The sequence below is a fragment of the Phoca vitulina genome, unplaced genomic scaffold, assembly GCF_004348235.1.
Source record: "Phoca vitulina isolate PV1807 unplaced genomic scaffold, GSC_HSeal_1.0 scaffold4, whole genome shotgun sequence".
NCBI lineage: Eukaryota > Metazoa > Chordata > Mammalia > Carnivora > Phocidae > Phoca > Phoca vitulina.
In genome coordinates this window covers 72,989,175-73,011,507 of record NW_022589707.1, presented here as the reverse complement: position 1 = coordinate 73,011,507, position 22,333 = coordinate 72,989,175, and the positions used below count along the sequence as shown (strand labels likewise).

The window sequence follows — 22,333 nt, the reverse complement described above, 5'->3', positions numbered from 1 at the left end:
TAGAAAAAAATTATTCTAGTTGATATTCACTCTTGTAAAAATGCCTACTGTTTTCTATTTCCAAAGTACTTTACAGTTTATTATCTCATTGATAACAACCTTCAGGGAATAAACTGAAGAGTTGCTGTTCATATTTTTTTTTCCAGATTTGATGATCAAGGCTGAGAAAATTTAGAAAATCCAACCAGTTTCTCACAGCTACTAGGGACATCTAAGCCTGAGGTACAAATCTTGTTACATAAAAATCCAATTACGTGGGCGCCTGGGTGGCTCAGTTGGTTAAGCGACTGCCTTCGGCTCAGGTCATGATCCTGGAGTCCCAGGATCGAGTCCCGCATCGGGCTTCCTGCTCAGCAGGGAGTCTGCTTCTCCCTCTGACCCTCCCCCCTCTCATGTGCTCTCTCTCTCTCTCATTCTCTCTCAAATAAATAAATAAAATCTTTAAAAAAAAATCCAATTACGTAAAAGTAACATATATTCTATTTCCATTATAGTAAGATAACAATAGTAAAGGCTATTTTTGACCTTTACTTTAACAGACAATTATTAGGGATGAGCCACTCTACCTTATCCTGGCGTGTATCAAAATGGTAAGATCAGAGAAAAAACGTATGATTTCCTGAGTAAATTTTAAAAATCACTTCATTTAAAAAGTCTTTAAACTTGAAAAAAGGGTTGGATGTTTTAAAAACATGTCAGCATCACACAAATATGGTGTCTTAGTTTCTAATTATAATATTGTCTTAATGTCTTATGATAGAGACTTGGTTCTATTATATTGTTAATATATATATATATAAAAATCATTCAGCCTTTAACCAAATAAATAAGCCTAACACAGAAAGACAAATACTACATGATACCACTCCCATGAGGAAACTGAAAGAGTAAAGTCACAGAAGTAGAGTAGAATGGTGGTTGCCCAGGGTTGCGGCAAGTGGGAAATGGGGAGGTATTAGTCAGAGGTAACAAAGTTTCAGTTATGCAAGAGGAATAAACCCTAGAGATCTTCTGTTTAACATAATACCTATAGTTAAAAATACTGTATTATACATTTAAAAATCTGCTAACCCTCTTATCACGAAAAATAGAATAATAAATAAGATGGTGGGAAGAAACTTCTAGAGATGATGGACAGGTTTATAGTACTGATTGTAGTGATGGTTTCAGGGGTGTACGTATACTTATCTCCAAACTCATCAAGTTGTACCCATCATATATGACTTCTATATGCCAAAAGGTAGTCAGAAACAAAAGGAAATGAAAAGAACTTAGGAAGGAATCACCGAAGTTCAATTATGTCAAGTGTATTTCATAGCAGTCAAGACAGCTATGTTAAATGACCTCCTCTAACAGGTAAATGAATTAAAGCCATCAGTCGTTTAGTGAACCAACTTGTCTGGCATGCCTTTGCTCAAAAACTAACTACTGCGAGAGGCCGAGGGTTGCTTCCATGGCTAGTATTAGGGGGGAATCGTAAGGATTCAGCTAAATTAAACAGTCAAAAGTCTTTTCCAAGATCAAGTGGACAAATATCAACACATTTAAAAATATATGAAGAGGGTTAAGAAAAAAAATCAAAGCCATTGTCCTTGATTAGCATTTAAAATGAAAGAGTATAGAAGATAATTAGGAAGGCTAAAAGTCAGCTGCTATTTGTAAAAAGAGCCATCTTTAAAAAAATGCTCATAACTCAATTGCTCTTTCCTTCCTCTTCTTGACCCCATGTTCTCTCTCTCCTTTCTTATGCAATCTTCCCTCTGTTCCCTTTCCTATTTCTCTTAGAATCCTTGTCTCTCTTCTTTTTCTCAGCATCATCAATTTCTTTTGGTACTGGGCTCTTGGTTTTTCATTATTACACTAATTTTCCTCTCATCTTTTTCCACCTTTCCATCAATTTTTCATAAATAGAATTTGTAATGAGGCAATACATTTTAAAAGACTTTACAGCTATATAATACTATAAGTTATTGATAAATGCATTCTAATACCTGTGTATTACTGAATAGGTCATCAGGTGTCTAATTACCATGTTTCAAAATGACACTTAGAAATGTTTTGTAAGACCTGATATAACTTTAAGGTTTATTATTTTTTTTAAAGATTTTATTTATTTACTTGACAGAGAGAGAGAGAGCACGAGCAGTGGGGAGGGGCGGAAAAGCAGACTCCCCGCTGAGCAGGGAGCCTGATGTGGGGGCTCAATGCCAGGACCCTGGGATCATGACCTGAGCCGAAGGCAGATGCTTAACTGCCTGAGCCACCCAGACGCCCAAGGTTTATTTTATCATGTTTATTATGTTCATGAGTAGTGTTGCTTTTTTTTTTAATATGATCTTATATACTAAAATTTTCAGTCTCTTGATACATGATATTTAACATATTAGCAAATAAGAATATTTAGAAGGGTTGTATTACACTGAACCATATTTCTTCAAGTAGAAAATTCTACTACAGCCTATATAGTAATATTACATAGATACTAACATTATTTTATTAACTCATGATTTTTTTTCAACAATGAAAAATGAAGTCGGCCTTGACCAGCCCATTGGGTTTCTACAAAAGAACTGCCACTGATCTTACCATCTGGCATTTGCATCCATGCAGAATGTCTACCTAATCTTAGTGCTATTCAGTCTGATGATGCCTACGTATTTTTTTTATTAATATTGCCATACAAAGCTAGATATTAGCTAATGTCTATTTCACCCCATTTTCACTGGTGTGACTTTTTATTGTGAATAATTCTATTTGTTAAAGATATTTAGAAAACTTAAGTCTCAAGAAGAATTGTTCTATATATTACAATTGTTTAAAGTCAAATTACCTAACATGTATCCCATAACACTCAAGCAAAAGCACTTGTGCTTGTCAGCCCATTCTAAAAGGTGAATTTAAAAATATCAGCAGATATTTCACTTTAAGTCTTTTCAACAGGTTCTCGGGATATATATGAGTCATAAACTTTTCTTTTTTGTGATTGATTTATTTCTCCTTACCTTCCTTTATAAGAGTAAAGGATATTACAAAAGGGTTTATTCATTTTAATGTGTAAAATACATTGATCTTCACTGAATATATATCATCACCAAGATGCCCTCAAAATTAATCCAACCTGACACTTACGGAAGCTCTATTTTCTCTGAAATTTCATTTTATTTCCCGTCATACTCATTTTAACCAATCCCCATTCACTGATTAAAGCAAAGCATCAACACTTTTCATATAAAAAACACAGACTTGAAATCTGGAGAAATATTTCAATTAGCTTCTAAAAATTCTATTCCATTCTCCAATGTGATTCAACACGTTGTCCATCTGAGCAGATGGACCCTCATCTCAGAACCGTTTTAGGATTCATGATTCATGGCAACCTCCTGTCCCAGGTACACAGACACCTGCTCGTGGCATCACTGTAGCCTGGCCCGATTCCAGACGCCAACAGCTCCCACTGCTCCTGAGGTCTCGCGGTTTAAAGCGATTTGGGCAGATGCAGAGCCATGTAAGGAAGAGGACGCTTTCCTTCTAAAAGTAGTGTGCTGTCTTTTTCTCACAAGACGGGAGAAGCTAACAGATATTAGCTTAGTATTAAGAAATATCAAGAAATATTAAGTCTATGGGGCGCCTGGGTGGCTCAGTCGGTTAAGCGGCTGCCTTCGGCTCAGGTCATGATCCCGGGGTCCTGGGATCGAGCCCCGCATGGGGTTCCCCGCTCGGCGGGAAGCCTGCTTCTCCCTCCCCCACTCCCCCTGCTTGTGTTCTCTCTCTGTCAAATAAATAAATAAAATATTAAAAAAAAAAAAAAAAGAAATACCAAGTCTGGTACTTACCGTTTTCTTTGAGACCTATGGAGTCCCCGAGCACCTACCTGGGTAATAGCGGGCCAGGCCTGTAGCACTGCCGAACACCTGCCACAACAACGAAGGATCTTCCTCTCGATTTTTTTTGAAAACTTCGTCTAAGGCACTTGTCCAGTTGAGTTCATTTAACACAATTGTTGCTGATAAAAAAAAAAAAAAAGGAAAAATTCAAATTTATAATTACTTATTGAATCTGTCTTCATTTATTTGCAACATGTTGTTAAACTTTTTCATCACTTTAGCTCTAAAAGTACTCTAACCCAGTGGTTTGTCAACAAGTTTAGACATGGAATTATTTCTCCAAACAAATGTTTACATGATGGAGGCCATACTGACATTCTGGGCTGGGTAATTCTTTGTTGTGGGAGCTATTCTGTGTTTTGTAGAATGTCGAGCAGCACCTATGGCCTCTACCCATTAGATGCCAGTACCACACGCCCCCACCCCCAAGCTGGGACAAGCAACATGTTTCTGACATTGTCAGAATACAAATAAAACCGCTCCCTGTTGAGAACCACTGTGATACGTAAAACAGGCAATAGCAGCTCTCCTGGTTGAGAAGGTGGGGGGCGGGCATACTTCCCCTTGAAGCAGCTCCAAAGAAACCTACAGAACACCTGAGGACACAGTTTAATGGCCACACTTCCCTCAACTACCGATGAATCTCTGTAACACACTAACATAATTTGGTCCCTACTGGAATTGAAAAAAAAAAAAAAAAAGATGTTTGTCATCTAACATCATCTATCAACTGTTTACACAACAACAACAACAAATGTATACATCTTGACAAAGAGAAAATTCATTCAGAGGCTTGACAATACTGACGTTAGAAATCGGAAGTAGCTGATGCTTTACTACTACCTTTGCGAGCAATAGTTCTTTTTCTCTGGTTAGTTCAATTAAATATTAGAGAATGATGTTAATAAGGGCCAGGCCATCAATTTTGACTCTTACTTGTAACTACTGATTGAACTTGGATAGGTATTAAAAACACATGCCATCCATTAGAATTAAAGAGAAGCAATCACAATGTGGGATTTAGCATATAATTTATAATTATGGGCCTCCATGATCAGAGCATCTTATTTCTAACATATTAAACATTTACTTAGCTTAGAATATTATTTTCCCTTTACACAAAAAGATGACATACATCATCTCACATCTTTTTTTCCCCCTTTATATGGAAAATATGTACCGTGCCCCCAGCAGATTAGGAGATTGGACCACTGTGCACTTGAGAATCTATGGTCAAGCCTAAACAGTGGAAATGAGTGTGGGATAAGGACCAGAGATACTTCTTAATTTCTATTCTTTTCTGTGACCACAGCAAATCAAGAAAGCAAATGCAGTCACGGTTAAATCGAGCCCAATATTTTGTAAAGGAAAAAGAAGAGTTTCTAACAAGAAAGATGCACAGCATATGTGTTTATATTTTAAAATTTATCATTTACAAAAAAAAAGATGAAAACAAGGGTATTGTGAAATTGTCCTGGGATTGGCATCCTAATGCATTTCTCATTATTCAGAGCTAACAAGATTTCCATCTTTATGGATGTGATTACTTGCAGAAAGATCAGTTGTGTGTGTGAATATTCATGAGCTGGGTCAGAACCATGATGTGTCTGATACTAGTGAATTTATATTCAAAAGCATGATCCAATGAACATTAAGTGGCCTGTTATATAAAAATTTATATTCACATAGATAACCTGAACTAATACTATTCATGAATATTTATAGTTATATACAAAACATCACAGAAAAGGAGGAACATTGTACTTTTCTTTAAACATTCATGAATTTTACAGTAATATTCTACTGAACAAATAATCTTGTTTATTTATGATCCAGATACACTTCATTAATTGCCAATCTACTCTAGCTATCTCTTCAGTTTCCTTCACTCTTTAATTCACATTAAGCAACAACTGATATCTAATTATTTTTAATAAAGTTTTGTTTGTTTTCAAGGCTAATTGGTTTCTTAGTTTTATTTGATAACAACTACTAAGTATCAGGCTTTGATATGCTGACTGTTAATTATACTTTTAGGTACTTGGGGGACAAGTCAAGCTCTGAAATAGTATTATGGTGATGGGTCTTAAAGTTTGCAGTTTATATATCTGAAAATTCTTTTTCAGGTAAGACATTACTGAAGTAGATATCAAAATGTTTTTCTCAAAACTTGTTCATCTGCAAATGAGCCAAGGACATAAAGAATCTGTAATAATAGACACTTGAACTGATTTTAAGTTTCGTTCAAATGTAAGAAATGGTACTGTATACCTATCATATGTGCAAGGCTTAATTCCAGATTAAGGATACAGATGCTTCCATTTGCCCCCGTATATTTATCAAGATTTTTTTAGTGCCATCATTATTCTATTACTCATTATCTTTACTTGAATGTCCGAAGCAAGAAATCAAAATCAAAGAATCTGCCGCAGAAGTGCAAAGTTAGCTCCAGTCTTTAATCAGAGAACTTTAGAGAGACATTCATTCAATTATAGTGTTCCAATTCCTTAAAACACCAAAATTACAAAGTAAAATAAATTGCTGCATTAGAAATTCATTTTTTTCTCAAACTATACTGAACAAGTTAAAAATGCATTAAATATGTAAAGCGTCAAAGCAAACCAAAAAGTATGAATGCATTTTCGATCCTTCTTGGTTATTTGGCTATATTTTTCTGATCCACGCTATTACATTTGACTAATACACATATCTTATTTTAGTTTCTTAAACTGGGTTCCTAAAATGAACAGATTTTTATCTGCTTAACCTTATAAAATGAAATAGCTTCTCCAGAATCACTAAGGTGTCTCATCTCTCTCCATTTCTATGCCATTAGCATAACTCAGGCTAAACAATACTGAAATAACTGGGTAATCTGCAGATGACAGAAGAATGAAACTAATGCAGAATATTGGCTGTGTTAAAAAGAAGTTTATGTTATTTCCTGAACCTATTATCTTCCCCTGCTACTTCCATTATAATTACCTGCATATTTTTTTTTCTTTCGCTCTCTCCTACTTAAATTCCTAAGTAGACATTATTTAGGAAGATGTTTTTAAGTAATTCTTCTGGCTACAACTCTGTAGAAAAACTGGTGCATTAGAAAAGTTAAAAGTTACTATTAGATTTTTTTGTTGTTGTTTCATATTACCCAGTGGTAAGTGGTTACGCTGGTGCCTATCTGTCCTCAACCAGTATTTTTAGTCTCGTCTACTTCCCTACGACCATAGTACTTAAATGATATAAAACATAATCTTTCTATGATGAAAAAAAAATAAAATGAGCCCAAATACCTCAGAAAATTATTTTCAACAAATATTACTGTTTAATAGGAATATGAAAATGTACTGTTCATTCTTATAAAGACTCGACTCTCAAGAAGTCAATGTGGCATCCTGACTCACTAGAATTCAACACTTTGTTTCCCTTTGTCATTGTATATTACAAAGACTTTTCAAAGCAATTACTTTTCCGTAAGTCACAGTCTTTACTTGGAGGTCTACAGAAAATCAAAATGCAAAGAATTTTATTTAACTGAAGAAATAATGATATAAATTGGTAGCCAAAAAATATTTTACATAGGAATTTCAGAATAAATTATTAAAAAAAAATCTTGGAATATTTCTTGGCCCCAAACAGAACTTCATCCTTTTATTTAGACAGATATACTTAAGTACATAGATAACAGCTCTGACTACTTTTCTATAGTTGTTTAGCAATACTTAAAATTATATTGTAGTTCATATTTTCAATTACACATTGTGTATGTATTGCTTTATTTAAGATGTGCTATATTCACTCACTGCTCCCCCCAAACTAGTAATGTTTTCATTCACACAAACTTTGAATTTCTCGCTTGAACAGATCTTAGAAGTACACGAGCAGCCTACATTTTTCTTTCCACTGTGGAAGACTAACTGGTCAATAGTGATCTAGCCTTGAACCTAGTGCCAATTACTAATGAACTTAACTAAGTGTCTTATGGCTGTGTGAAGAGTAAAGTTAGGGCTCATTTTATGCCCACTTCTAAGAAATGGAGATTTTTATCTTTGTTAGGATGTTTTATTTTGCAAAAAAAATAAGTCTTTTATAAATGTGCAAGGCTAAGCCTGTTAGAAGTCGTGAATGCTAGAAAAGTCAACCTTGACTTGGGGGCTTCTATTGTGAATGATATGAGAGGATTTCACCGCTAACTGATTCAGAACGCCCAGCATACATCTCTGTTCTTCCTATGTTTAGTTTTCAAAAACATGGCCTTGGTGCTCAGCAATTCTCTTTCAGAATATTCTATTGTTCAATCTGGCTTCTCAAGGGAACAAAGAAAAATCTAATTTGTAACAGCACAAAAGAAGTACCTTACATTTCCTGCTAATTCTTCTAAGATACATGACTTAAATCTACATCTTATTTATGACATGGATTACAGAATCATCAACAAGTTCTGAATCCCATTTTTCTCCATAAATTTCAACCCATAAAGCGTCGCACTACTGCTCCCTTTTAAATCTGAATACATTTTCTTGACTTAGTCAAGTTTCAGGGCCTCACCACGCTTTAATAGCACCATATGACTATTTGAAAAGCCTTAAGATTATTTAGAATGCCCATAAATGCCAACTACATCTTTCAAATGAAACAGAAGCTAGCTAAACAAAGAAAAAACATAGTAGGATTTTTTAAAATATAATTTTGATTAAGTGTGCATCAAAAATGTATTTTATAAAACACAAGATAGTTTTGACAAGTCTTTGAAAAGACCTGTAGATATGAAAGCTATGAAACAAAATAGATACTAAAATTACCTTTGTTTAACAATGCTAAATATGTTACAGTTAAATAAATAAAACTAGAGAACTGGCCAAAATGTTTAATATACTATTTCCATTTAACTAATAGTACTGCTCTATTATAGCCTTGCATTTAGGTAACATTGGTATGAGTTATTTAAACTATTCCCACTGATAAAGTCAGTGATATTTAATTAAGCACATACTGTGGCAGCAAGTGTGTTAACCCCTTTCTATACATTATGCCATTTAACTATTAGAGCGGCACTTTGAGATACTAATATTATCTCCTTTTTTCTATGACAAAAATAAAACCTACGAAAGGTGTTCAATTTGATAAAAAACACAGCGAGAGCTGTAGAGATAGCACTCAATTGTGTCAGATTCTAAAATTTGTACTGTTTATGAGCAACTGACTTCTAAGCTTTCATTATATGTGTAGCTCTGATTATCTAAAATTTTAAATGTAAAAAAAAATAACTATACCTTTGTGGCATAGTGTTTTTCAATTGAGAGCGCTGTTCCTCCCCGAGGAATGGTCAGGAATGCCTAGAGACAGCTTGATTGTCAAGATGCGTGAGAGCCTACTAGTATCTAGTGGCGAGAGACCAGGGATGCTGTGAGCATCCTACAATGCACAGGATGACCCCCACAACAAAGAATTACCCAGCCCAAAACGTCAACAATGCCAAGTTCGGAAATCTCGCTCAAGTACCACTATAATTATACACAGGACATTCAATGCACTTTTTAAAAAGCAATAGTCTCAACGAACAGTGTCAACAAAAAGCCGAAACAAAATTTCTTCAAAGTGAAAGTTAATATAATTTAAAAAGAGTATTTCATGACAGCAAATTAATACTTTGGGCCACATTTTCATATCCTTTGGATTGGACAAATTTTCATTTTAGTCTCAGAAATTCTAATACAGTCTTCTCATACCTGAGGAAGTAAGGATTTCAAAGCTAGTTTTTAGTGACACTAAATATCACCTTTTCCCACCCCCCGTTTTTGGACATTCACAGAATACTACAGTTTTGCTTTACTTTTCTTTTAATGAGTCAATGCTTACTCTGTGATTCTAAACTAAACTGATTTTACCTTTATAGCAAATGTTCATTTTATCCTATAATACATAAGGCAGTTATTAAAAGTTATATTTAACAGCTGAGCTGAACCAGATGTCACTAATTTTATTCATCAACTTCATCTCTAAAAAGAAAAATGTTAATAACAAGAAACCCACTGATCCAATTAAGTACACACACAAAAAGAATCCACTTTAAGGACTAGACAGTATGCATAAATATTAAAATGAATGAATGTTTTCAGTGGATTTGGCTAATGGAATCTCATCTAATCCCAGTGTAAATGAAAGATTAATAAGGTACAGGGAGATTGGAAGACCAAATCTCCTCTCTCTAATCACGTATGAGGCACCAGCATCTACCTCCCACTGCGGAAGGCCGAACAGAAGCCTCCAAAGGCACATGTGGACCCTGATGAGGAGATAAGCCTATTCCCACAGTGAATTTGGTACAAATATTAAAAGGCCCTTGTCCTTGTCAGTTCTCTAAGGTCCGTATTACTGAGAATCCTGGCCTTACTCCCTCTCTCTTTAGTTTCCCATAGATTGAGCACCTGGCTAATGCCCAGAACCCAGCTGTTCTGCTTTAATGAAATCTGCAAATTGTGGCGTGCATAGAAGGAGCTCAGAAGAAATCCACTCTGTCATTACAGAAAATAAGAATAATGCAAGGGAAATGGAAGACACTAGGATCTAATGTCATGTTTATTAATTGAGGGATTTTAACGTCACTTTCAATAAAATGGTAATTACTTGTAAGATTTTTCTTGGAGGCATGTAGGGATTCTGCTTCAGAAATATTGTAAGTATAGGAAACAAGGAAAAATCTTGGTTTTATCCTTCAGGCATTCTAAGTTTTTCCGTTTCTACTATCATCAAGACCAAATAAATGATTAGTAATTTGGTAGCCAAGAGCCTTTATCACTGGTCCAACAGGCTACTTTAATCATTTAGCTCCTAAAGCTTCTGTTTTCATCTGGAAAAAAAAAAATACAAATACAGTAGGGATCCTAGATGATCTGCAGGCTTAGTGTGAACGTCCAACAAGTTTATGAATAAAAGGCAATCCATGAACAATGGCTATGATTACAATTCTTTCCTCAGCTGTTTAAAAACCTGTATGGTACATACCTCCTTTAGCTGTTTGACACAGATGAAAGCGTCCTTCCATTGCTCAGCATATTATTTTAGTCTTGTCAGTTATTTTACTTGAACAGTAACATTCCTTTTATATACAGCAATGAGACTGTAATTCTATTCATTTTGTAATGAAGCCACTTCCCTTCCGTCTGCTATATTTAGAAGCTCTCACATGATGAGGTATTCTTCATTGGAATGTGATTGAAATATTATCATTTTAAATGTAAAAACATTAATTTGTAAATACAAACCAGCAACTTTAGAGTAATTGCCTGAAGAAGATCCAATTGCTCCCACTGATACTATTTCAGTCATTTTTATCATAAATTTGACTGTTTGTAATTAAAATTGTTAAAAAAAAAAGTTAAATACCTATTTCTACATATTAGCTTTATATTTCAGTAAACACAGAGCCTGCTAAATTTTGAAGAAATGAAAATACCTACAAATGCCCTAAACATCTTTTATCTAAACTTTTAAAAGTGAAATAAAATGTGGGTATGTCCCAAAAAAATAAACTATGAGACCATTCAAATGGAGTTGGGAGCCATATGAGAATATTCAATTAAGACCAAATTTTAAAAACCTCAAACTGAGAGTTTTTTTTTTTTTTTAACACATATAATATTTTCCTGGTGGGATGCTCTCCTCTGAATACTTAGCATTTATGAATTTAGTATGTGAATGCATGTAGTGTAAGTAAAGACTACTCTCACTGACTGCCTTCCCACTCATAGACCCCAGGTCTTGATGCCAGAAGGAACTATCTGACCTTGGGAAAATGAACCTCTCTCAAACCTCATCTTCCTCACCTGCTCAATGGGACTAATAAGAGCGTCTGCCTCAGAGCCATGTTGAAGATTACATGAACTTAGAACACTGTCACTTAGTAACTGCACAATAAATATCACCAGTCCTTATCATTATCTTATTTACTTCTTAATATCCTGCATACAAATGATTTTTTAAAAATATCTTGATGGGGGCGCCTAGGTGGCTCAGTCTTGATTTCAGCTCAGATCATGATCTCAGGGTCCTGAGAGCCAGCCCCACATTGGGCTCTCTTTCAGCGTGGACTCTGCTTGAGATTCTCTCCCCCTCTCTCCCTCTCTCTTTGCCCTCCCCAACTTGTGCTCTCTTTCCTTCTCTCTCTCTCTCTCAAATCTTAAAAAAGAAAATACAAAAATAAAAATATCTTGATGGAACAATTCTGATCGAGCTGCTAAACCACTAGGATGAGGAATTAAAACCTTGTATTCTCCCCTTGCCTCAAGGAACTCTCACTTTGGCCCCAAATTAATGGCCAACAACACTAATTCATTTTACCTTACATGAAGAAAACAGTCTGCAAACTCTTCCAAAACCATTGACGTAAGAGAATGCAAACTGAAAGAAAAAAAAAAAATCTCATGATATCATTTAATGTACCATGTAGTTTAATTTGGGTGAGGAGGTAATTTGTACAACGGGATACTTCCAGCACTCCTGAAATCAAACCACATTGGTGAACACAGCCCTGAATATAGCAGAGACACACTAAAATTCTGGTAGAAGAAATTATATAAGATCTAATATATGTACCAGAAGCCACACATGCACACGTGTACGTGGAGTTATGCACACATAGTTCTGGTAAAGCTGAGAGGAAACTTAGGCTGAGAATTACAGACCAAATTAGACCTGGGAAATCCCTTGCCTTTGCTCAGAGACTGCTTAACAGTATAGGCAATTCAGTGTCTACGTGTAAAATGGGACTGCTGAATTCACTAAGAAGGACCGGGAAGTACTGGAGCTGACAAGATACGGCCGAAGAAGAAGAATAACAAGGCTCCCGGGGAATAGGGTGATGCTGTCAATGAGGCACAGCCTGCCCGGTACTTAGGGGTTTGTGTCAACCAGTTTTAGAACAAAGAGTTGCCTGGTGATTTTAGGATGGAAAGAGCAGATGCACTGAAACACAGTATGTGGTAGCTGACTAGAATCAAGAAGAGCGATCACTTGGTTGAAACATCACGCACTGCTTCACAGTGAAAACAAAACAAATCTAAGATATTGAAGTAGATTGTTACAGACTTGTGAATCAAATCTAACATCATTTCTAAGACGTGAGGTTAACATCCTTGTATCTCTGGTTGCACGTGAATAGAGAATTGTCCCTATGCATCCAGCATACATACCCGCAGAACCCTTAGGACATACTTTGGTATTTATACAAATAGACATCTACAAAAATACATCAACTGTCAGCTTTCAGGATGCTTACAACACACTGAGCATGATTTGTTCAGATTTTAACGTACATGTTACAGTTACTGCCACATGAAATTTGTATTTATCAGTCCTGGCTACTGTGTTGTTCAGCAAATAATTTAATAATAAAGAAATAATTATTTTTCGGGCGCCTGGGTGGCTCAGATGGTTAAGCATCTGCCTTCGGCTCAGGTCATGATCCCGGGGTCCTGGGATCAAGTCCCGCATCAAGGCTCCCTGCTCCTTGGGGAGCCTGCTTCTCCCTCTGCCTCTGCCTCTCTCTCTGTGTGTCTCTCATGAATAAATAAATAAAATCTTTAAAAAAAAAATAATAAAGAAATAATTATTTTTCTATCTTAATAAATCATGTGTTCAATAATAAATTAATAAATCAGAGCTACATATCCCACAAAAGCTTAAATTTATCAAAGTCAAACTGGGGAAGAAGCTCAAGCTATTTTGATATAGTTTTAAAATACAAACGATTCAACACTTGCTCAAAACAAGTAATTTGCACAAACTATTAGAAATGGCTTAAAGGTTTTTGATCTGTTCAACGTAACAGAAGATGGTAAAGGACCAGGTCATGTTGGTTCCACCTCCTACGTACTGATCTTCCCTTACTCTAGGGCCACATTCACTTAGGTCTTCAGCAATAACCTGCAAATAGTCTCCCTACTTCCAATTTCGCCTCACTTTCACCCATTCTTCCCACTGTTGCCACAGTGTTCTACTCTGCGAATGCCCTCCCTAATTATAAATCTTCAGTTATTCATAAAAGGTGATCTTACCTGGTGGTCTTCCCAATCTCCCGGTTAGGTCTTTCATTGCTTTTCCATTTGCCATAAACCCAAGCTATAGTGAGATCTGCGCCCTTCTCCGAGCAAACAGTGCTGCTGCCTGCCTCCACAGCACTGCACATACTGTCTTCTCTCTTTGGACTTGGTCTCCCATGTGCTCATTTGTCAACCTCCTCCCTACTTTCTTAGCACAGCCAGCATCACCTTCTCTGCAGGGTCTTCTGTGATTTTTCCCACCCCACCTGCGCCCCCTCATTTAGCAGAGTATAAACCTCCCCACTCTCCTACAGCTTTTTCTGTTGACCTCTATCACATGCTTCCCACATTTCACTATCCTTGTTTATTTGCACACTTCCAATTATATATTGTCCATTACTAGGGTAGATACTATGTTATTTATTTTTCCTCCAATGCCTAGAATATAGTGGAAGAGGTAATGGGATGGGGCCATTCTGTGTTTAATATACAGTTAGTTATCCAACACTGGGCAAACTATACAAATGTATAGGGTTCTAGTGTTTCACGTAGAAGATGGAAAGAACAGTACCTAGGATATCTAGGGTTGTTAGGAAAATGAAAATAATGCTATATTTAATGCATAGTAGGCATCCAAGGAATAGTAATGACTAACATGGTTGAGTACTGAAAAATAGTTATAATTTAATTAAAATATAAAAAGTAAATGAAAGACTGCATATATTAATTGTATTCTCATGTGTTAGGTCACCTTTTTAAAGAGGTAATTCTCAGTAAAGGGTAAAACATTTTTAGTGTAACCTTCATTAGGCTACATTCTAAGCAGGTACAAGTGATCCAATAATTCCTTCTCGTCCCTTTGATCCAACATGATAGGTAAGTGCTATAATCATCTGAACTGGAGAAGTTGAATCATTCTGGTTGTCTTTTTGGCTTCACTTAAAGTTCTGAAATAGATCAACCCCTTTTAACACCCATGTTTTGAAGAAGCTGGTATACACACTGTAGCCCAGTTTCTAGGAAGCCCTTTAAGTCAACAAAAATATCTAAGAAGCTTCCTATTAAGTATCTCCCAATTTGTGTGCTTCATTTCTTACTCACCTAATTTCTATCATATACTCATTTAACAAACATTTATTGAGTTCCTCTTCTGTGTCAGGCACTTATCTAAGCCCTTGAGCAGGAGTTGGCAAATATTTTTCTTGAAGGACCAGACAGGAAATATTTTTAGGTCTAGGACCCACATGGTCTCTGTCACAACGGCTCACACTGAAACTGCAGAAAAAAAGCTGCCAGAAGCAACACATTAACAAATCCATTAACAAATGGATTTGACTGTGTCCCAATAACACTTTATTTACATGGCCAAAATTTTAAAAAAAGACAAAGAAGGGTTGGTGAAGATGTGGAGAAAAAGGAACCACTGTACACTGTTGATAGGAACGTAAACTGTACAGCCACTATAGGAAACAGTATGGAGATTCCTCAAGAAATTATAAAAAGAAATACTCTACGATCCAATAATCCCACTTTTGGATATTTACCTAAAAAAAAATAGTAACACTAATTCAAAAAGATATATACACTCCTGTCTTTATTGCAGCATTATTTACAATAGCCAAGATATGGAAGGAACCTAAGTGTCCATCAATAGAGAAATGGATAAGGAAGATGTGGTATACACATACATATATATGTATTTTATATATATATATATATATATATATAAAACACTCCATAATGGAGTATTAGTATTATGCAGCCATAAAAAAGGATGGAATCTTGCTATTCGAGACAACATGGATGGACCTAGAGGGTATTATGCTAAATAAGTCAGACTGAGAAAGACAAATACCATATGATTTCACTCATAAATGGTATCTAAGTATAAAACAAATGAATAAACAAAAAGCAGACTCAAACTTATATATCCAGAGAACAACCCGATGGTTGCCAGAGGGGCAGGGGACTGGGAAAAATAGATGAAGGGGAATGGAAGATATAGACCTACAGTTATGGAATAAGTCACAAGAATTTAAAAAAATACAAAAAAAAAATACAAAGCATAATGAATACAGTCAATTACATAATAGTGATGTATGGGGACAGATGGCAGCTACACTTGCAGTGAACATAACAACGTATAAACTTGTCAAATCACTGTGTTGCACACCTGAAACTAATGTAACACTGTGTGTCAACTATACTCAAATAAAAATAGATATATAAATAACACTTTAATTACAAAAATAAGTGGTGGGTCTGTGGGCCGGAGTTAGCAGGCTCTTTCTCCAGAGCCAGAGGGTCATTCCAACAGTCAAGCCTTGCAGCATCCTAGAAGTCACACACAATAAACAGCTGGATAAACAATAGCCTATCAGAGTTGTTTATTCCTGTTTAAATAACTGAAACTGGGGGTGTCACGGAGATCGACTGGGTGGCTGTTAGACTGGACTGTCAGGAATATGCTCTCTGAAATTTTTTTTTTTAAAGATTTTATTTATTTATTTGACAGAGAGACACAGCGAGAGAGGGAACACAAGCAGGGGGAGCGGGAGAGGGAGAAGCAGACTCCCCGCTGAGCAGCGAGCCCGATGTGGGGCTTGATCCCAGGACCCTGGGATCATGACCTGAGCTGAAGGCAGACGCTTAACGACTGAGCCACTCAGGTGCCCCTCTCTGAAGAAATACTTTAAGCTGAGACGTGACAGACAAACTACTCACCATGGGAAGACTGATATAAAGCATTCTAAGAAGATAACAGATACTAATGATGCTGACAAATAGGAAATTCACAGAGAGCAACAGAATGGCTTTACAATCTAGAACGGTATTTCAAGGATAAAAACTCACATAGTTTTCCTGCAATGCCAAAATATCTTAACAGATACATGAGGCACAAAAGAATACAGAATAGATTAAAAATGGTTTGGGCACTTTTACTACAATAAATGAAATCCTAGAGAGGTGAAGGTCTAATTCCAGCACTGTATTCAATCATTCAAAAAACATTTATTAATAATCCTTGTCTAGGCTCTTGGAATTAAAATCGAGTAAGTTGTGAAAATTCTTCTCAAGTTGCTCTAAATCTAATAGAGAAGACAGAGATATAAATCAAAGCAGCTTACATCAAATTTTGCTTTTGTGTCCCAGACTCTAGTGACAGTAAACCTGCCTTGGAAGCTACGGAAATGTTTTTTGAGAGTCAGAGGAAAGTGCGGTGGTCACTCCCGAGTTCCTGGAGAAGTGGCAAACACAGTTTTAAAGAGGAGTGGAGACGTCGTAGGAGGGCTAGGTGGTTGATTCAGTGATCACCCCGTGAAGGGCACAGGGTTTTTCGTTTGTTTGCTTGTTTTGTTTTTAAAGAGGCATTCCAGGAGCTGGATGTTATTCAAAATGGTTGAAAGGGGGGTGTGGGACAACCAGATTAGAGACACACAGTTATGATGATCCAGAAGTACTAAAAACAAAATAAATTTATTCTGAGAATTATAGAGACATATAAGCTGATGTACAAAATAAACGTATTTGCACTTGAGACTTCCCTCAGAAGCCAGTATGATGTAAGACTGAATGTAGTTTAGAAGCAAGACAGATGTGAATGGGAAAGACAAGAGAGGGGCGCCTGGGTGGCTCAGTTGGTTGAGCGACTGCCTTCGGCTCGGGTTATGATCCTGGAGTCCCTGGATCGAGTCCCGCATCGGGCTCCCTGCTCGGCAGGGAGTCTGCTTCTCCCTCTGACCCTCCCCCCTCTCATGTGCTTGCTCTCTCATTCTCTCTCTCTCAAGTAAATAAATAAAAAAAAAAAATCTTTAAAAAAAAAAAAAAGTTTAAAAAAAAAAAAAAAAAGACAAGAGAGAAGACTAGTACAGTACAAGTGCGGAATAATAATGGTCTGAACTTAAAAAAAAAATAGTGGTACATGTGGGGAATGCAAAGAGATTCAAAAGTGAAGAGGAGAGGGGTGTCGGGCTGGCTCTGTTGGTTGAGCGTCTGACTCTTGATTTTGGCTCAGATCATGATCTCGGGGTAGTGAGATCAAGCCCGGTGTCAGGCTTCACACTCAATGGGGACTCTGGTTGACATATTCTTCCTCTCCCTCTGCCCCTCTCCACCTCTCACTCTCTCACTCTCTCTAAAATAAATAATTCTTTAAAAAAAAAAAAAGGAAGAGGAGAAATAATCTGCAGATTGTAGTGACAGACAATAGGAAAAAGGGAAAAAAAGAGAACTGGTTTTCTGGCTTGGGCCTGAATAGCACTATTAACAAAGATATGAACATTGGAGCAGGGGGGATATTTGGGATAACAGTAATGAAGTCAATTTTAAGCATAACGGGGGGGGGGTGTGCCTGTGAGATATCCATTAAAAAGGGTTATTCAAGAGGCAATTAGAGAATCGAATCTGTAGCTTAGCTATGAAAGCTACATGGAAGAATCAGGTTGAGGAGTCACTGTTTCAGTAACACTTCAAAGTACTGGTTTGAATGAAGTTAGTTATTGACACCAGTAAGCTCTACAGATGCTGAAGTACTAAAGAGCTTTACTTATCAAAGAGATATTGCCAAAAGGAAACAATGTGGACCTCTCATAAACAAGAACATCTTTCCCCATAAAAAGTAATCAGTGGGCAGAATGCTTTACTGTCTAAAGTTTCCATTTTTTTAAAGATTTTATTTATTTATTTGTCAGAGAGAGAGAGTGAGAGAGAGAGCACAAGCAGGGGGGCAGCAGGCAGAGGGAGAAGGAGAAGCAGACTCCCCTGCTGAGCAGGGCGCCCCATGCGGGGCCGATCCCAGGACCCTGGGATCATGACCTGAGCTGAAGGCAGACACTTAACTGAGTGAGCCACCCAGATGCCCCTAAAGTTTTCCTTTAATGAAAAGCAAAAATGTGCCTTTCAAATCTGATTTTCACATCTGCATTAAAATAAATGCACTAAATACAAATCCCATGTATCTATGCATGCCTCACAGTCCATCCAGAGAGGAAATAAAGATACTGAAACCAATAAAAACTCACCATCTTCTAATGCATTTTTTTTAATTTTGCTTTTTAAAATAGTTATTGACTAAATCAGGTACCCAGCGATACAACGCTTGCACCTCTTGTATGTAGAACACTTTAACTAATGCTCACTGCATACTCAGAGAAGCAGCAATTCCCTTCCGCCTCCCTCAGAATGATGAGGTCATCGATTGGGCCTTTACACTTATAGGGCCTCAGGAGACCGAGGTTCGATGATTACATGGGCTTGTAAGACCATAAAGTTCTACCATAGCAGTCGTAGATGAATTGTAACAACACTTGAGATTGCCGAACATGCTCACCATCAATGTGTGGCTCTCTGCCCCAATTCACTTACAACCTTTGACTTTCAGAAATGATTTAAATCAGCATCAGCTCTGAATGCACAAATGCCAACCACCCTGATTCATCAGAAGGCAAGAGTGGTTAAGATTTGTTTATGGAGAAACCTACCACATTTTTCTTCCAAAAAAGAAAATTTCAATCAACCTTTCAGGAAAATGGAGCATCAGGAGGTAACAAACAGATCAAGACTTTTTAAGTCTTATGTTTCATAAAACAAAATCAGGCAGGTTGTTAGAAATAAACTCCATTTAATCTTAAACATGCAGTTAACATTCTGATACAAACATCGATGGCTTACTGAAATGGATTTTGTCAATCTTCCCAGAATGTATTTTCTTTGATATTAATCTTATCCATGTTTTTAAAAGAAGCCTGTACTTTCTTGTCACTTTGTGTTCCATATCAAACTGATGGAAGCCAGGATCTTTTCTATTATTTGTCAGTTTCTCTGGCCTTCCAAATCAATCTGAAGCAAAGCCTTTTCATTTCTTTGACTCAACCAAAATTCTCTTATATTTATTCTACTCAAGTATCAATCTCCCATTTCTTTGCCCTTTTACCTCTTATTCCTAAATATGACATTGCCAACATTTTGTGTTTAAAACCAAAAGCCTGTGCATAAAAACATACACATAGATCAATGGAACAGAAAAAGAGAGAGCCCAGAAATAAACTCAAGTATATATGATCAATTAATTTACAATAAAGGAGGCGAGATCATGCAGCAGGGAAGGATAGTCTCTTTGGTAAATACTTTTGGAAATATTGGACAACTACATGCAAAAAGAATGTAACTGAGTCAGTATCTTACACCATACACAAATATTAACTCAAAATAGGGATTAAAGACTTAGATGTAAAATCTGAATTTATAAAATTCTTAAAAGAAAACATAGGCAGTGAGCTCCTTGATGTCAATCCTGGCAAGAATTTTTTCAATCTGACTCCAAAGGCAAGAGCAACAAGAGCAAAAACACACTGGACTACCTCAAACTAGAAAGCTCCTGAACAGTGGAGGAAATCATCAACAAAATGAAAAGGCAAGCGACTGAAATCAAGAACCTATTTGAATATTGTGTATCTGGAAAGGGGTAATATCGAAAATACTTAAAGAGCTCACACTACTCAATGAAAACAAAAAAAGAAGAAACAATCCAATTAAAACACAGAGAACCTAAACAGACATTTTTCCAAAGACGACATGTAGATGGCCAACAGACACATGAAGAGATGCTCAACATCACTCATCATCAGGGAAATGCAAATCAAAACCACAATGAGATATCACCTCACACCAGTCAGAATGGCAGGTATCAAAAAGAAGTAAGTGTTAGTGAGGATGTGGGGGAAAGGGAACACTCTGTGTGCTACTGATGGGAATGTAAATTGGTGCAGCCACTATGGAAAACAATATGGAGGTTCATCAAAAAACTTAAAAATAGAAAAAGAAATTAAAAATAGAACTACCTTATGATAGATAGCAATTCTACTTCTGGGTATTTATCCAAACAAAACAAAACAAACAAAACCAAGCAAACCAATCAAACAAAAAACAAAAACATGAATTGGAAAAGATCTTTGCGCACCTATGTTTACTGCAGCCTTATTTACAATAGCCAAGGTTTGGGAGTAGCCCAAGTGTCTATGGACAGGTAAATGAAAAAGATGTGTGTGTGTATACAATAAAATATTTCACAATGAAATATTACCCAGCCATAAAAAGAATGAATGACATCTTGCCATTTGCAACAAAATAGATGGACCTGGAGTATATTATGATAAGTGAAATAAACCAAAGACAAATACCATATAGTTTCAATTATATGTGGAATCTAAAAAAACCACATGAACAAACAAAACAGAACTCATAGAAACAGCAAACAGATTAGTGGTTGCCAAAGGGAGGAGGGTTCCAGGTGGGTGGGTGAAGGAAGTCAAGAGATACAAAGTTTGAGTTATAAATTAAGTCATGGGGGCATAATGTACAGCACATGACTACAGTCAACATTGCACTGCATACTTGAAAGTGGCTAAGAGTAAATCTTAGAAGTTCTCACTGCAGGAAAGAAGTTTCTTTTTTTTAACTTTGCTTAGTGATAGATAACTAGACTTAATGTGATCGTTCCACAATGTATACATGTATCAAATTATGCTGTATACCTGAAACTAATAGAATTTTCTGTATCAATTATAATTCCACTTCTTAAAAAATGCTTCTGTATTTTATTAACATTTTTTGAAATTTTTTTACTTTTTAAAATTACATATCCTTAAAAAAAGTAGCAATACCTTCTACAAGAAGGTAGAGATATGTGTGTATGGGCATCACTATAGGCACCAGATATTTTTCTATCACCCATTTAAACTCCTGTGTACTTATAATGCACATAATCAATACCATTTAATTCATTTTAAAAGCATTTAGTTATAATGGCCTTTCTAGTCACTGTCAAACTTCAAACAAATTTTTGTGTGTGTGTGAGGACAGAAAATACATTTTTTATGCCTTTGGAAATTCCAAATATAATGACATTGCAGTTCAACTTACTATTTCTTTGTAATTCTCAAAGCTTCTCCTGAATGCAAATGTATTCCCTTCCTTCCAAAGATGTGCCCAGTGATCCTTCCACCAGTTGGAACCCATCTTACCACTTTATAGGAAATTTACTATTTTTTAAACCAAATTTTAATATCTCCTGTTTTTGGGGTGCCTGGGTGGCTCAGTAGGTTGTCTGCCTTTGGTTCAGGTCATGAGCCCAGGGCCCTGGGATGGAGCCCCACATCGGGCTCCCTGCTCAGAGGGGAGTCTGCTTCTCCCTCTTCTCCCCCTGCTCATACTCTCCCTCTCGCTCTCTCTCTCAAATAAAATCTTCAAAAAAATAAAATAAAATCTGTTATTGTCTAGAATTTAGCATCTTTTATTTAATAAATCTTTCACAGGTATTACTAGTTGTTTGAGCATAAAAATGTGTTCATTAAAACGAAACCTTCTCTAAAATTCATGAACATTGTTATGTCCACTTCTAAACAATTATTT

At 36.3% G+C, this 22,333-nt stretch overlaps 1 protein-coding gene across 2 annotated transcripts in view; it reads right to left on the bottom strand.

Annotated features, from left to right (window-relative positions):
• The window catches only part of CACNA2D1 (calcium voltage-gated channel auxiliary subunit alpha2delta 1), a 491,057-nt gene that overhangs the window by 133,575 nt on the left and 335,149 nt on the right, over window positions 1-22,333 (bottom strand). For both annotated transcript variants that reach the window (XM_032402277.1, XM_032402278.1), the window contains exon 7: window positions 3,872-4,003. In XM_032402277.1, coding sequence (XP_032258168.1) covers window positions 3,872-4,003 — 132 coding nt within the window. The remainder of the gene's footprint in view (window positions 1-3,871; window positions 4,004-22,333) is intronic.